Below are 13,925 nucleotides of genomic sequence, written 5' to 3'. Positions count from 1 at the left end.
TTGAAAACACCGAGTGTATTTTGAAGAACCTCACTGACACAAGCAGAACAAGGCAAATGCAGCTGTTCATAGTTTTTGTCCGAGTGAAAAATAATGTGATTTAAAATCCACGTAATTTGCGTCTGAAAGAGGCCACCGGAGGATGAGTTTTTTTTATTTTTTTTTATCACCGTTTGATGACTCATTACTTTGAGTAACACAAATCGTCTGCACCAAAGGACAGACCAGGACCGAAAAATACAAAAATTCAACCAAACTGATTTCTGTGAAGTCAAGTAGGTGGTTTTAGGACTTCATTCTTTTTGTTTTTGTGAAGCTACTTTACGGCCTCGTCCCTGAAGTCTAACTCCACACAGGACGCGGTCATTGAACTGAAAATGAAAGAAAAAAAAGATTACGTGAAATTGTTTCCATCCCACCGGTCTCATCCAGACATTACCAGAAGTGACCTTTCACTGGGAAAGAAGTGTGATTTACAGAAAACCCGCGGCCTCGGAAATCTCTTCAGCTCCTCCTTGCACAGCGCCGGACTTTGAGTGAGCGAAATATAGAAAGAAAAAACTAAAAACGAAAGGCTCGGGGAGCACGGGTCTATTCAGAGGTGATTCAAAGGAAATGAAATGGGAAATACAGGAACATCAAGCAGGTCTTGTGCAGCATGGCACCTCCACTCAAAGACTAACTACTGAACACAACTTCTTTTTTTCATTTTCATTTAACCCGCACACACTAGCTTACATTATCTCCTGTATAATTATTATTATACACATTGTCATTAAATTTGTTTTAATTAAAGTTATTATAATGATAATAATAGTATGATAATAATCATACGACTACTACTGCTACAAATAGTTTTCATAATCTTCAAATTTGTACTAAAAGAAATCAATAATAAATATCTGAAAATAAGCTCTTTCTTGTTGGGATTTGCTGGATTGTCTTTGACACTTTACTTTTTTATTTTATTTTTTTTTACCATTAACTTGTGAGCAGTAGAGATGCAGTGTGTTGAGTTGGTGACGGTAGAGTGATTAAATTAAAATGTTGGAGGAAAAAAAAAAGGGTAACTCCTGTAAATCTTGCATTAATCACTTCAATTATCTATTTTAAACCTATGCGGGAGCTGCACAAGTCATGGGTCGTGGGTTGAAAATCAACTTTGCATTTTTAATTCTGATATTTTAACCTGCCTCTAGTTTAATACAGCTTTCACACGGCTGTGAAACCCCCACTCGGTCGCAGGAGTTCAACAATTGATTTTCAATGTACCTGGATGTTCTTTTCAAAAAGGCCACCGTCGAGCGGTGAGCACATCCTGGCCTTTCTCTCGCTCGCCGCGGCGCTCATTCGTTCCCCGCATGTTACAGTCAGCGTATCTCACACTCACTTTAACAGGCCATTAGATGCCAAAGCGTGAAACGGCGAGCTAATCGGTGGATTACAATCCCACTCGTCCATCTCCTGTCGGCCACCGTAGCTCTCGGCAAAAACGCTTTTTTTTTTTTTTTTTTTTCTTTTTACACATTAATCACCACGTCCTTTCTTTTGATTCTCGCTGATTCTCAGGTTATTTCCTTTAAATGCTTAGAGTTCTCTTTTTCTCCTCTTTTTTTTGATTTAAGGACAGGCTTGAGACGATTTATTGTAATTTCTTGATGTTTTAGTTGGCGTTTTGTTGATTCTTCAGAGGTAATTTTGCAAACAAAGGATAAATTGGTATACTGTGAAATTAAAAAAAAAAAAAAGCATTGAAAAACAGCGAGAATTGTGAAACAAGAAAAAAAAAACATATTGATTATGTTTGCTCTTAAATTTTCTCATTCTTTAATGTTTATTTTCCTATCTATTCTGGATTAGACCAGAGCACAGAATGAATTTGTGCTTTCTTTTGATTCTGCTTCCCTGTTGTTCAGCTCCCTCCAGGAGGGGTGGAGTTTGTATCGAGTCCGAACAGCCGACGTCTCCTCATCGATATCACCTGCAGCAGTTACCCAACTTAAACCATCACACACGGCCGGGGCTGTGACTCGCGCTCATTAGTAAAAGGGAGACCCGTCCCCCTCGGCCCTACGAGAAGCAGCGCCGTTGCCGGGCAACACAGCCCATTGCAAATCCGCCCAGCGGGCCTCCCTCTGGTAGAAGGAAAGTTTGATCGTAGTTGCAGGGGAAGGAGGGGGGGTTTAGATTTCTGCTGCGTTCAGAGCCGGAGATGAACGTTTTTTGCGCGGTTACACTCTCGTACTGTGACATTCGCGCGAACGGATTGAGTCACAAACAGGCAGATTAAGATTTCCCCATAATTCCAAGTCTAGCACGTGGATCTGGGGTGTTCGGGGATAAAGCATCCTCATTTCTACATGTCCATGGAGTTGAGCATTTCCTACTGCTTCTTTTTAATCCTAAGAGTAGTTTGGTAATATTTAAAATTACCGGATGGTGCTGATGCTGTGTTCTTTTCACTTGTTTACTTTTGTGAGTCCTCATTGTATTTGGGTTATATTTTGAAGCTATGTATGTTGTTAATGTAGAAGGTCTATTTTCAATGAATGTATGGAGGGTAAACCCATTCCCTGGCCTGTAATTGGTGAATCGATGTTATTGACCGGCCGGAGGGGCTGATCATCCGGCCTCTGCGAGGCTGGTGACGGAGGTTTTGTCTCCTCTTTGAGGTAGAAACACTGCTGGGAGATCACGGTTACTTACAGACGTAAAACTGATGCTAAATAAAAAAAAAAAAAAAAAAAAAAAAAAAAAGATTTTCATGGTCGCAGACTAAAAACTGAAATTTTAGGAGACCGTCTTCCGGTTCAAGAAGTATAAGGTGATAATTTAAGCATTACTTTTACATGACAGTCATTGAGCAGACGCTTTTATCCAAAGCGACTTACAAAAATAGCAATTCAATAACCGAAGATTCAAAGTAACAGTAGTCGTTATTCAGAAGTCACCACTCTACCATCTCAAAACCATATACTGTACATACATACATTAATTTCTTCATTTTTTTTTTTTTTTTTTTTAAGTTGTTTTAGATCAGTCTTTTCCTCGGCTTGGGCGTACGACAATATCAAACGTGTTCGATATTAACGCAGAGCGGTATGGATGAACGCGCAAACGAAATCACGATCAATATGGACCGTGAAGGAAGAGGAGCGGATGGTGGAGCTGTGGGCGGAACAGCCCAGCTGGGACGATGTCGACTCTCCAGCGTATCACGACTGAGTGGAGAAGGAAAAGCAATGGACTGAAATAGCAGAGGCTCTGCAGATACCCGGTGAAAACAAACAAAAAAAAGAAAAAAAAAAAAATCACTAAAAGAATCTAGTTGTCGTCTTATACGTTGCCACCCTGTATGATTCTAGGCGTTTGTAAAATCTCGATCTGAGACTGGACTAAAAAGTCCAAGAGCTTGTCCTTAGGTGTTAGCAAGTGTGAGATGATAGTTTTCCATGAGTCATTTCCAAGTCTTCTGATGTAAAAGTAGCAAAAAGGCACCACCAAAAACCAGCGAATGCACCAGATGCCACGATGAAACCGGCTCCCTGACAGGTACACGGGCAGAGTTGGGTTGTTTCGCGCAAAAAAATATCCAAACGCCAACATCATGGCGTATCTCTGCTCCTTTGAGGCAGAAAATGTGCCAATCTGAAAATGAATGGCATGCCCAATTTTAAAAGGTAAATATTCAGACACCTTCGGGTCTGCACCAACTTCTGTGCTTTGGTCTCCTCGTGCACAACAGCACACTTTTAATATCAATCGCACATTTTGCAAAAATGCACCAAGAAAAACGATGTGCATGATGTCCTGTCAAGTGGAAGAGAGAAAAATATGATTCTGAATTATCAACAGGTATTGTTTATTTTTTTGCTGAGTTTTTTTGCACACACTTAAGAGCCACTGATAAATATTAAATGATAATTAAATCTAATGATAGAGTTAATTTAATGATCAAAAGAACATGAAAAAATATGTAAGATAGCCGTTCCGTTATTTGCGGGATTTTTCGTTGTTAAGAGAAGTAAAGATTTTTCAAGAACGTTTTTGTATCGATGAAAAATCTACTTTTTGAGCCGCGATCAACAAGCTGCTCCTCGAGTAATGATGAGAGCGCACCTTAAAACTGGCGGTTCGGCATTAATCAGTGATATTAATGCTAATCCCGGCACGGTCATTTGTTTCAATGATTAACTCCTTTCCCACTCTGAAAACAGTGGATGATAATGATAATTACAGATATTACTTATTAAGTAATGTGTAATAACAGTGGATACTGTTTCTCGGCGGAGGTATCCTCTCAAACAGACGCTGAAACCAGTCTTGAGACATCACCAATGAATTTATGATGAAATTGCGGAAACGATGGGGTCGGTGTCGCGCGAATCGTCTCATTGCGAGCGAAGACGGCTGAAACCAGACAGATGGACGGGATCAGGTTGACACCGGGAGATGTGTCAAGTTGACAGTAGCTGTTCCTCCCACACGTCAGCCGTTAACCCCCGCAATATGTCATTTACACTCAAAACCGCTCGCTTGTACGTAAGGCTCGAACAGAAACACCGGAGAGAAACCTCCGCGGCGGCGCCTCACCAAAGGATCCAGATGAGGGATCGTCTTAAAAACAGCAAAAAAAACGGCACGGTATCAATACACTCTTATCGGATCGTGTCTTATTTTTCGTTTTTTTTTTTTTTTTTTTAGCTTCCCTCTATTTTCATCTCTTGTTCAACTGCGGCAGAGTATTCATCGTGTCCCCGAAGCATTACATAACACGGCGATGCAATGAAAGCTGCATATCATTATGTGCACATTCATTATGGAGAGCTGAATATTTGAGGGAGAACGGCTGAATAGAATATTCAGCGTCATACAGGATCTCATGATAGGAGCATTAAAGTGGGTGGCGCGGCAGGAGGCGGGGGAGGCGAGGGGTTCGGAGCGAGTGCCGCTGCCTTATAATGTCGGCGTTCTTTCCGTTGCGTACAGTAAGCGTGGGCTGTTTTTGTTGCCAAAGTTAGGATGACTCATTGACACGGTCAACTCAAGAAGTCACATATCCAATGCAACGCTTCCTCTGTACGCTGCCATTACATAAAGTGCCTTCTCTCCCTTATGTTTTTATTTTTAATTTTTTTACTTTTGTAAGGGTCGCATCCATTGAGCACATTGAACGTTAAGACCGCAAACGTGATTGTGATTTTGACCCATGTTACGCTGCCACAGTTTTAAGTTTTATCACTTGTTTACTAAGACACTTTATAGTTTCACTGAGACACTTTATAGTTTATAGTTTATTTTATTTCTAATTCTGCCTTTTCTTTTTAATATTTAATTACTGTTATATTTTCTGTAACTCTGGCACAACAATTTCCTTCGGGATTAATAAAGTTGTTCTTATCTTATCTTATCTTATCACATGTACAGCATCTCATTGGATATTCTACTCTACTTTTTAAATATCTCCTGTGCTGTACAGAGAGAAATGCGAAAACCAATGCGCTAAAAAAAAATGCGTCAGAAACGGTTTAAAATCTCTCAAGGCCGTCGTCGTGTTCTTTAAAATATAAAAAGTGGTGGAAGACCTCTGTTGCCAACATCTGGTCCAGCCTTGCGAATCCAATGTGGTAAAAATAACTTTATTTTGCCGTGCAAGGGAATTTCGAGCGCCACCGGACGAAAAGAATCAAATCGGAAACCTTACACCGGCGGTTTTGTATGATTTTTTTAATTTAATCACAGCTTCTAACCTTCCCAATGTAGGTTGTTGACGTTACGTCTGTTTCGGCCAATTTTTCGGCCAAAACCTATGGCAAGTAATTAAATAGTAATGCTGGTGTTTGCAATACATCCATAATATTCCCTCCAAATTACCGCAGCTCCCATTGGTATCATAATAATCTGGATAATTCCAATGTTCATGTCTTATTAAACGATGTAATAATAACTGACACAAGGCTAGGTTAAATGATCCCTTTAAACATTTTTATAACACTAGTGTTTATACGGTGACGAACAAGTTATTTTTGTTTCGTGGACACAAGCCAACGCACATGCAGCAACCACCGCTGCCATGTGATGAAATAAGCAGGGGGCAGATTCACTCATCCATTCATGCTGCACTGAATGGAACAAAAAAAAAGAAAAAAAAAAAAGAACTGCTAAATAAAACGCGAGTTGTCACTACTGCTTACGTTGGGGCTCGGCGACTATTTTTGAAATAGAAAAGCGCGGCTTCCATAAACAAAGACGCAGGCATCGCTATCACCCCCGTGGACGGGTGGTGCGCTCCGTATAAAGCACTCTGAGTGAAGGGCCGGCTCACCCAGGCCGACTTGCTAATGGCTTTCGTGCAAAAGCGAGCGTGAATATTTCACCAGGACATCCACGGGAAGAAACATCCTAATTGAACGCCAGGTTCTTCCCCCTCCGTTCAACACATGTGCTCCGGAACATGCGAGGAGACGATGGATTGATGCTCCATTTTTAGCATCTCCCGCTCCTCCGAGGGCTTCCAATCACATGTAGGAAGCTCCACGGGGTTTAGAGGAACGTGTATCAGGATTATAAGCTTCTCCTTATGTTGAATTTTATTGCGTGTAATATCTATCGGGGTCATTCGCCGGTCTAAAGTTTGTTTGGGCAAGGAACGAGGGAAAAAGTCAAAATGTGTCAAACAAGTTTCTTCCATTCAAACGAGAGTCAGAATTTTCAATTCTCGACTGAGCCTCGCTCGACATTTGTTGCCTCCGCTCGCGTCGGACCAGAAAAGGCTGGTGTTTGCTGCCAAGTGCACAGCCAGGCTGTTTGACAATGTGAACTTTCAAAAAAGCGGAACGGGCTTTTTCATGTTGCTTCGGCGTGACTTTTTCCAAGATACCAACGCAAAGCTTTGGCTAAATGAAAACATGAACATCCTACTTTGTCCCTATTTTTTTTTTTTCATGTTTTCAGTTGTAAAGAAAATACAAAATTGGATACAAAATTATGACCTCAAAAGCTTTCAAAATTTCAATAAACCCAGCAAAGTCAAACACCAAATAACAAAGATGTAAAAAGAAGCCTCCAGCACAGAACTCTCCCATTTTTTAATCCCCCTGTACCTCATTAGATAAGAAATTTGTGAGTGTGTGCTTCATCTTGAATACACACTTTCGACTAGCACAACTGTCGGACCAACAATGACCAACGATCATTCGATCAATCATCGATAACTTGTGCGTATCCCAATCCTACTTCGCGTTCTCTTGCGTAAGTCCCCACGACGGAGTTTTACCAACACATTTACGTAAGTTTTTGTTTTATGAATGATCGGAGAAACGATTGGCTGCAATCCGGTTGTGCATTGCCGCTGGACTGCGAGATCACCGGCTTGAATTTGCCCTCCATTACTGATGTGTACGAACGGGGCGACGTAAAGCCAGAACTAAACACACTGAATATCCGTCTTCAACAGTCCTCGCTTTCATGGCGCCGTCAACACCTTGTAGTTTCACAGTGCTTGACAGCGCTTTTACATTCACACAGGTCACACTCCCACGGCGCTAACCAGACCGTCGGGAGCATCTCGGGATGGAACCACCGAGCTTTCGATTGGAGGGTTTGTGCGCTTTACCGACAGCTACAGCAGTTTAAAAAAAAAAAAAACAATCTTGCAATTCCTCCTATTTTTTTTTGTATTCGCTGCTTAATATTCAAATTGACAAAAGGTCAAAAAAATAAGCTGTTTTCATTTGAAAAAAACACGACAAGTTCACAAGATGACAAACTTTTTTTTTTTTTATACATAGCACTGATGTGGCAGAAGTCTGAGTTCACACACACACACACACACACACAGACACACTGGATCCCTCTGCTGTTTTTAGTGCTGCTGTGCTGCGTGAGCCCCGTGTTGCAGCAGAGCGGCGAGCAGACAAATCGACCAAACTTCTGCCGCCACATCCTCCGTGCCGCTGACAGACCGACATGCTGGTGTTGGTAAAGAGAAGTGAGTCGTGCTCTCGCGCGCACGCACACACAAACACACACACACACACACACACACACACACACACACACACACACACACACACACACACACACACACACACACACGAGCTTTGAAGCGGACACAGTGAATACACCCTATTGCAAAAAGGAGACAAGGTGTAGCAGGATGGTGAGGGAGGACAAACGCATGCAAACACTGAGTAACAACCAACATGTAGCCCAAGCTTCTTCCCTCCTGCTTCACTGCGTGCCTTGTTCTCCGTCTGTCTAAGTCCAAGTGAACCCCTTTCTGCTCCACCGAGTCGTCCGCTCGCCGCGGTCTTACCTTGGTGGTGACAATGCAAAGACAATCCATGCTGGCCAGACAAAAGAAGGAGCTCCCTCAACCTAAGAGCCCATTCATCACTTCAAATTTCACCACTTGAGAGGGAAAGAGGAAAAAAAAAAAAAAAGCAAGAAGATGAGGGGGGGGGAAGATGTGTAGAAGTCAGGAGCAGAGATTTGAATGCTAGTTCTTGGAGAGGAGAAGGAGGGAGAGGAGAAAACACGCACACGTTTGCCCGCTCACGCTCGCGCCGGAGCAGGAGACACGCCACGGTGGATGGACTTTACTGCATGTGGGCCCCTTGTGAACATGGGGATACCTCCTCCACAGCACTGACGGCAATCAGGATTCCTAACGCCATCTCGGCGCCGAGCGCACGTCATCAGCCGGCACGCACACTAAAAACGCCCCGCGCATCTGGCCGGCCTCCTCCAGCCCGGAATAATTCTGTGGCTTTTCTCCGTCATATTCATCCTCTTGTCTCTTGTTTTCAGTGCATCCTCCTCTGGCTCTCCTGTCTCTGGGCTGAGTGACTAACCAACGTTATGGGGGAGCGAGAGAGAGAGAGAGAGACAGAGAGAGAGAGAGAGAGAGAGAGAGAGAGAGAGAGAGAATACAGTGAAGGACGAGAGCATCAGCTCAGTGGAATGAATTAGATTCCCATGCTCTCTGTCTTGCTGCCTATTAGCTGCTGGTGAAGCTGGCTGGAACTTAATAACACAGATTTCATCTGCAGAGCAGTTACCGTGCGCGCCTGCGTGCGTGCACGTGTGATGCATTGAGACAAACATGCTGTACCAATAGGAGTCGCAACAACGAATGAGACTTTCTGATTTGTGTGATAAATGCATCATGCTACGTGTTGGAACTGTCCAACAGAAGTTGCCTTCCCTTGAGAAAGATGTCGCTGATCTCCGTGGACGTTTATCCGATTTTTAGAAATCGTCCGCAAACTCACAAAAACAGTTTGCAAAATGTTTTTTCTTTTTTTTTTTTTTCTTCCCCTCCTGCCACAGCTTTCTTTGCTCCAATATTTATTTGGCCGGGTACGTTTTGCTAATCAATCTATCCATCCATCAGTTGTCTTCTGCTAATTCTGCATGCAGGAGCCGATCCTGGAGGCGGGGTTCACCCCGGACCGCTCGCCAGTCCATTGCAGGGGCCACATATGGACACAAACAACCATTCACACATCTGGGCAATTTTTTACCAATTTATTCCAAATAACCTCCAAACACAGAAAGCCCTCCTGTGGGAAGCTTCGTGCTGCAGGGCGGAAGCGCCGCTGAGCCGCACCCTTCTTCACAATAAAAAAAGAAAAAAAAAACAACAAGCTGGACTTTTTGTGTTACACATCACTAGATTCAAGAATTTATGATTATCAAGACATGGCAGCAAAAAATAAGCCCATAATAAACTCAATCGATATACAAAAAACACTTGTATATTCACTTCCATCACTACTAATGCAATTTGTCAACAATCAAGCCAAAGTTCAATCTAAGAAACCTGCAATACTTTTGGAGATATCTTGGACGAACTAGAAGTGCCATCAACTGGTTCATATGAGTGGCGGTGAAGAGATGAGTTATACGGTGTGTCGTAACAGCAGAATCCTTTATGCCGAGGGTTGGAATGATGAACTTATTGTTTAGTGTGTTCCTCACTGATCACTGGCTTTTTCTTCCTTTATCCAGGATGCGTGCGCAGTCAACCTTGTCCGCTAACTGACGACTTGCTGTATTTCTTCTCTGACGCCACAGAGAACTGCTCTGCTCTGCTCTGTCCTTGATTTCCAGAAGGTGGGTCAATATAACATCATATTTTTATCTTTCATACAATCCGGCTTTCACTGGAGCACAAGGGGAATCAATGCACGACACAAGTGTCAGGATTACGGCACACCAACGCCCAAAGCCGCTCTCTTAAAATATCAATCACATGTTAAGATAAAACGTGTACAAAACTACACTCTTAAAAAAGTCAATCGGCGGCAAAAACAGATCATATTTAAAAACGTTGGGATAAAAATTGAACTCGAGACGTTTGCTTTCAAGTTGTTTGCGCTGGAGAGCCGCCGCAGGCACTTTCCCACACATCAAAGTATTATTTCAAAATATACACACCGGTGTACTGAAACAGGCTTTTTGTAACAATTACGAATTAATCATCTATTAACTACCCATTGACCCCTTCACGCTACTTTTTTGATGTGTTGATGGGGAAAAAAAAAAAAAAAAAATCCACCCGGCGACCACATCTCCGCGGCGGATGCTCTCTCTGAACTCGCCTTGGTTGGGAAGGCAGGTGGCATTATTTATTTATGGCTAAATCGGGCAAATTTGCAGCCTGTGCAGCCGGATGTCACGGGCTGAGGAACAATTCCACACGCTCTTGTTTGGGAAGTACGAGGAGGGGGTTGGTGGGAACATCATTTTGATGTGATTAATTTTTTTTTTTTTTGGTATGAAACGATCATGGGTCCTTATAAGTTCCACATGGGGGGAAAAAAAAAAGAGAATTCTTGAGGACCTGGCTGGAGTTTATTGTTAAAGTTGAAATTGAGGTTAGACATAAATCGGATTGGCAATGGTCAGGGTTGTGGTGCAGCTGTCCATAAACACAAGGGAGTAAATGTCCTTCCCGAGCAAGGATAGCTGTAAACGATGATGAAATATAATTTTCCACAGATGAGAGTTTTACATTCGAGGTCGATCCTGAAAAGGGAGCGCAGGTTTCGGCTGCGATTTCGGAGAACTGCCGGATGAAGCATCGGGGCGAAGTGTTTTTCTGCCCATGGCCGAAAAAAGGGTTTATTTAGATGTGAAAAGGAGCCGTGTGACGGTGATGTCACTGCTCAATACAGTTTTTTCTTAAAAGCGGGAGATTTTAAGAGCAGGACAATCGGGTAGGGGGTCGGCTTTCGTTGTCACTTTTTGTACCCCAAACAATTAATTTATCTGCGTGGGCTTGTTAGGCCGGCTGCATGACGAAGGACGAAAAGATATTTTTGTCGCAATGGTCTTTCGATCAAAACAAACACAGCTCTTTAAAGATCCCGACCAGAAACCTTTTAAAAATACTCTATGACTAATACCTTCGGTTCATAACGCGATACTTTTTCCTCATAAAAATAAAATAAAATGGGTTGAGGGGCTGGAGGGAGACCTGCTTGCTCTCCTTCAATTCATGAAGCCACCAGCTTTTCCCCAGTTTCGTGTTTGACATGGTAAGACCGCATCCGTCGACACCAAATTAAATATTAACGTCAAACTCTGCGGCAGATCAGTCCCGGCCCCCTCAAAGTCGGGCCCTTCGGGTGATCTTCGAAGGGTCAGATAATCACGGCTACGGTCGATCTACTGCTGTATCCTGTCCCTTCTTCAACATCGTTGTGGGCAATGTTGAACCATCCCTGGGTCGCTGGTTGACCCAGGTAGCTTGGTTGGTTGCTTGAGGTTAGAAGGCCTTGGCTTTAGCATTCGTGATTCACTAAATATATTCGTCAATGCTGCATTGGGAACCCTAGATGTTAAGAAGGTGATTGGCGATGTCATAAACAGAAGAAACGCACGTTTTTACGAATGACGTTTCATATGCGCTATGATGTCTGGAAGCCCGTGACCGACCTAATGTCTGAGCAATTTACGAAACCGGTGACGATAGAACAACAAAACGTATTGGAAGCTGACACCTTATCGATAGTATGAAGAAAAAGCACGCTAGCAGGGAACTGGCCTGTTTTGTCCGACTGATACATCACAACACGGTGCACTCACATGAATGCAAATAGTGATCAGGTCAATGAAGTTAATTTTAGGAACCAGATATTAGACCAGGGGTGGACGAACTTTTTAGCCCAGGGGTCGCTTTGACTTTTAAAATTTGACAGACGGGCCGGTTCAGCACAAGATACGATACATATAAAAAAAATGCATTGTTAACAGCACATATCAGACATGTCTGACATTTGCTTTGAAAATAAAACCAGCTTTGAAGGCTCTGACGTTCGCTTGCATTTCATGCACAAACCGATTTTTCCCTCGTAGCTTCAAGTCCAGCCCGTTCACATGTGTCAGTATGTCCACAGTAAAGGCTAAGTCACAAAGCCAATCTGCATCATTCAGCTCAGGAAAATTCTAAAGTAGCGCCAAAAATGAAATACTCTCCTGTTTGATCCAATAATTCAATCATGTACCAATCTTTGGCGGGCCGGATTAAAATGACCAACGGGCTGGATTTGGCCCGCGGGCCGTAGTTTGCCCATCCCTGTATCAACAGGTCCCGATAACTTTCCTGTCAGTTGTCTCAGTCACTATCACTATCCTAACTTCACAAATGAGGATTATTATAACCCGGCTTGAATTACAAATCAACTAAATAACTTCTTCCTGTTGCAAAGGACTGTTTATTTATTCTGTCATTTTTTTTTTTATCCACACAGTTTAAGCTGGTTTGATTTTAATTTCTGTGGCTTCTCTTTGATTGCTGTTTGTTTATTCCTAGAGCGGATTACAGCAGATCCTGCATACCGACACGGTTGTTAATAGTTCCATTTGTTGATCTCAACTCTCATGGGTCATGACCTGAAGTTAGTTCAACAACTGCCTGCAGCCGTGGGAAGGCTGACTTCCTGACACGGACCTCCTGAGGTTGCAAAGATACAAAGAGTGCGAGATCTCAACTTCTACAGCATTTTCACGCTTTGCGGTTCCACCCATTCACACACCGATGGCGGCGAAGGACTGCTAATGTGCTAACCGGGCCATTTTGGAGCAACTTGGGGGGCGGGATCAACATCTTTCCCAGGGGCGCTTTGGCATGCAGACAGGGAGATCAGGCATGAGTCAATTTATTTTGTAGAATTCCCTTAAAGTGTATCAAGCTAAGTCAGTTTGGAGTTGGACACCTTGTTAGCCGCTTCGCTCGGGTACCACAAGCCCATCACCTCCATTGAGGATCCGCTCAGCTGATGCCAAAACAAAGAGTGGGACTACCATTGGATACCAAAAACCAATGCGATGACCTAGAGCCTTTTTGTCTTTTCATTCACATTAGTACACACCTTTCACACCTTTACATGGGCCGTTAAAAATTGGATTCTGGAGCACCAAACATGCTCACACTAACAATGCCAGACAGGTATTTTGCCATCAGATGTTACCCTTCTTGGTAACATCTGATGGCCCCCAGATGACCGAAGTAATAATATCACAACAATATCACAACAATAGCACTTTCAACTTGCAAAATACACATGTTATTGCCTTTTTATGTATTGTATGGTTGTTTTATTACCTATCTGTATATTTTATATATATTGTCTATTTTGTACAGTTTTATATTTGTATTGTCCAGGACTACAGATGGAAATTAGCTATGAGCTACAATCTGGTACAAACATCTCTGCCTCTGTGCTTAATGTAATTGTACACTGTCCTAATAAACTTCTAAACAAACAAACAAACTAACATAATTTTGAGACATGGGCCATCTTTGCTGAAATGAAGTCCCACTGGACAGCGATCAGACCCCCCCAAAAAAAGCACAGCTTTGCACAATTCAAGGTTTGCAGTGCTGGCAAAAGCCGGACGGTTCACCCGCTGGC

At 42.8% G+C, this 13,925-nt stretch overlaps 1 protein-coding gene across 28 annotated transcripts in view; it reads right to left on the bottom strand.

The window, feature by feature from the left end:
- dlg2 (discs, large homolog 2 (Drosophila)) overlaps positions 1-13,925 on the bottom strand; it is a 194,387-nt gene that overhangs the window by 145,889 nt on the left and 34,573 nt on the right. For 3 of the 28 annotated variants that reach the window (XM_086160702.1, XM_086160710.1, XM_086160709.1), the window contains exon 1: positions 8,318-10,554. The exons of the other annotated variants lie outside the window; for them this stretch is intronic. In XM_086160702.1, coding sequence (XP_086016828.1) covers positions 8,318-8,347 — 30 coding nt within the window. In that variant the 5' untranslated portion in view covers positions 8,348-10,554. Of the gene's footprint in view, positions 1-8,317; positions 10,555-13,925 lie in introns of those variants that run through there. 28 annotated transcript variants of the gene reach the window in all.

The sequence above is a fragment of the Fistularia commersonii genome, chromosome 15, assembly GCF_037954325.1.
Source record: "Fistularia commersonii isolate RoL2024-O1a breed Wild chromosome 15, RoL_Fcom_v1.0, whole genome shotgun sequence".
NCBI classification, from domain to species: domain Eukaryota; kingdom Metazoa; phylum Chordata; class Actinopteri; order Syngnathiformes; family Fistulariidae; genus Fistularia; species Fistularia commersonii.
The sequence above is the reverse complement of the archived record's forward strand: the minus strand, read 5'-3'. Positions and strand labels throughout refer to the sequence as shown.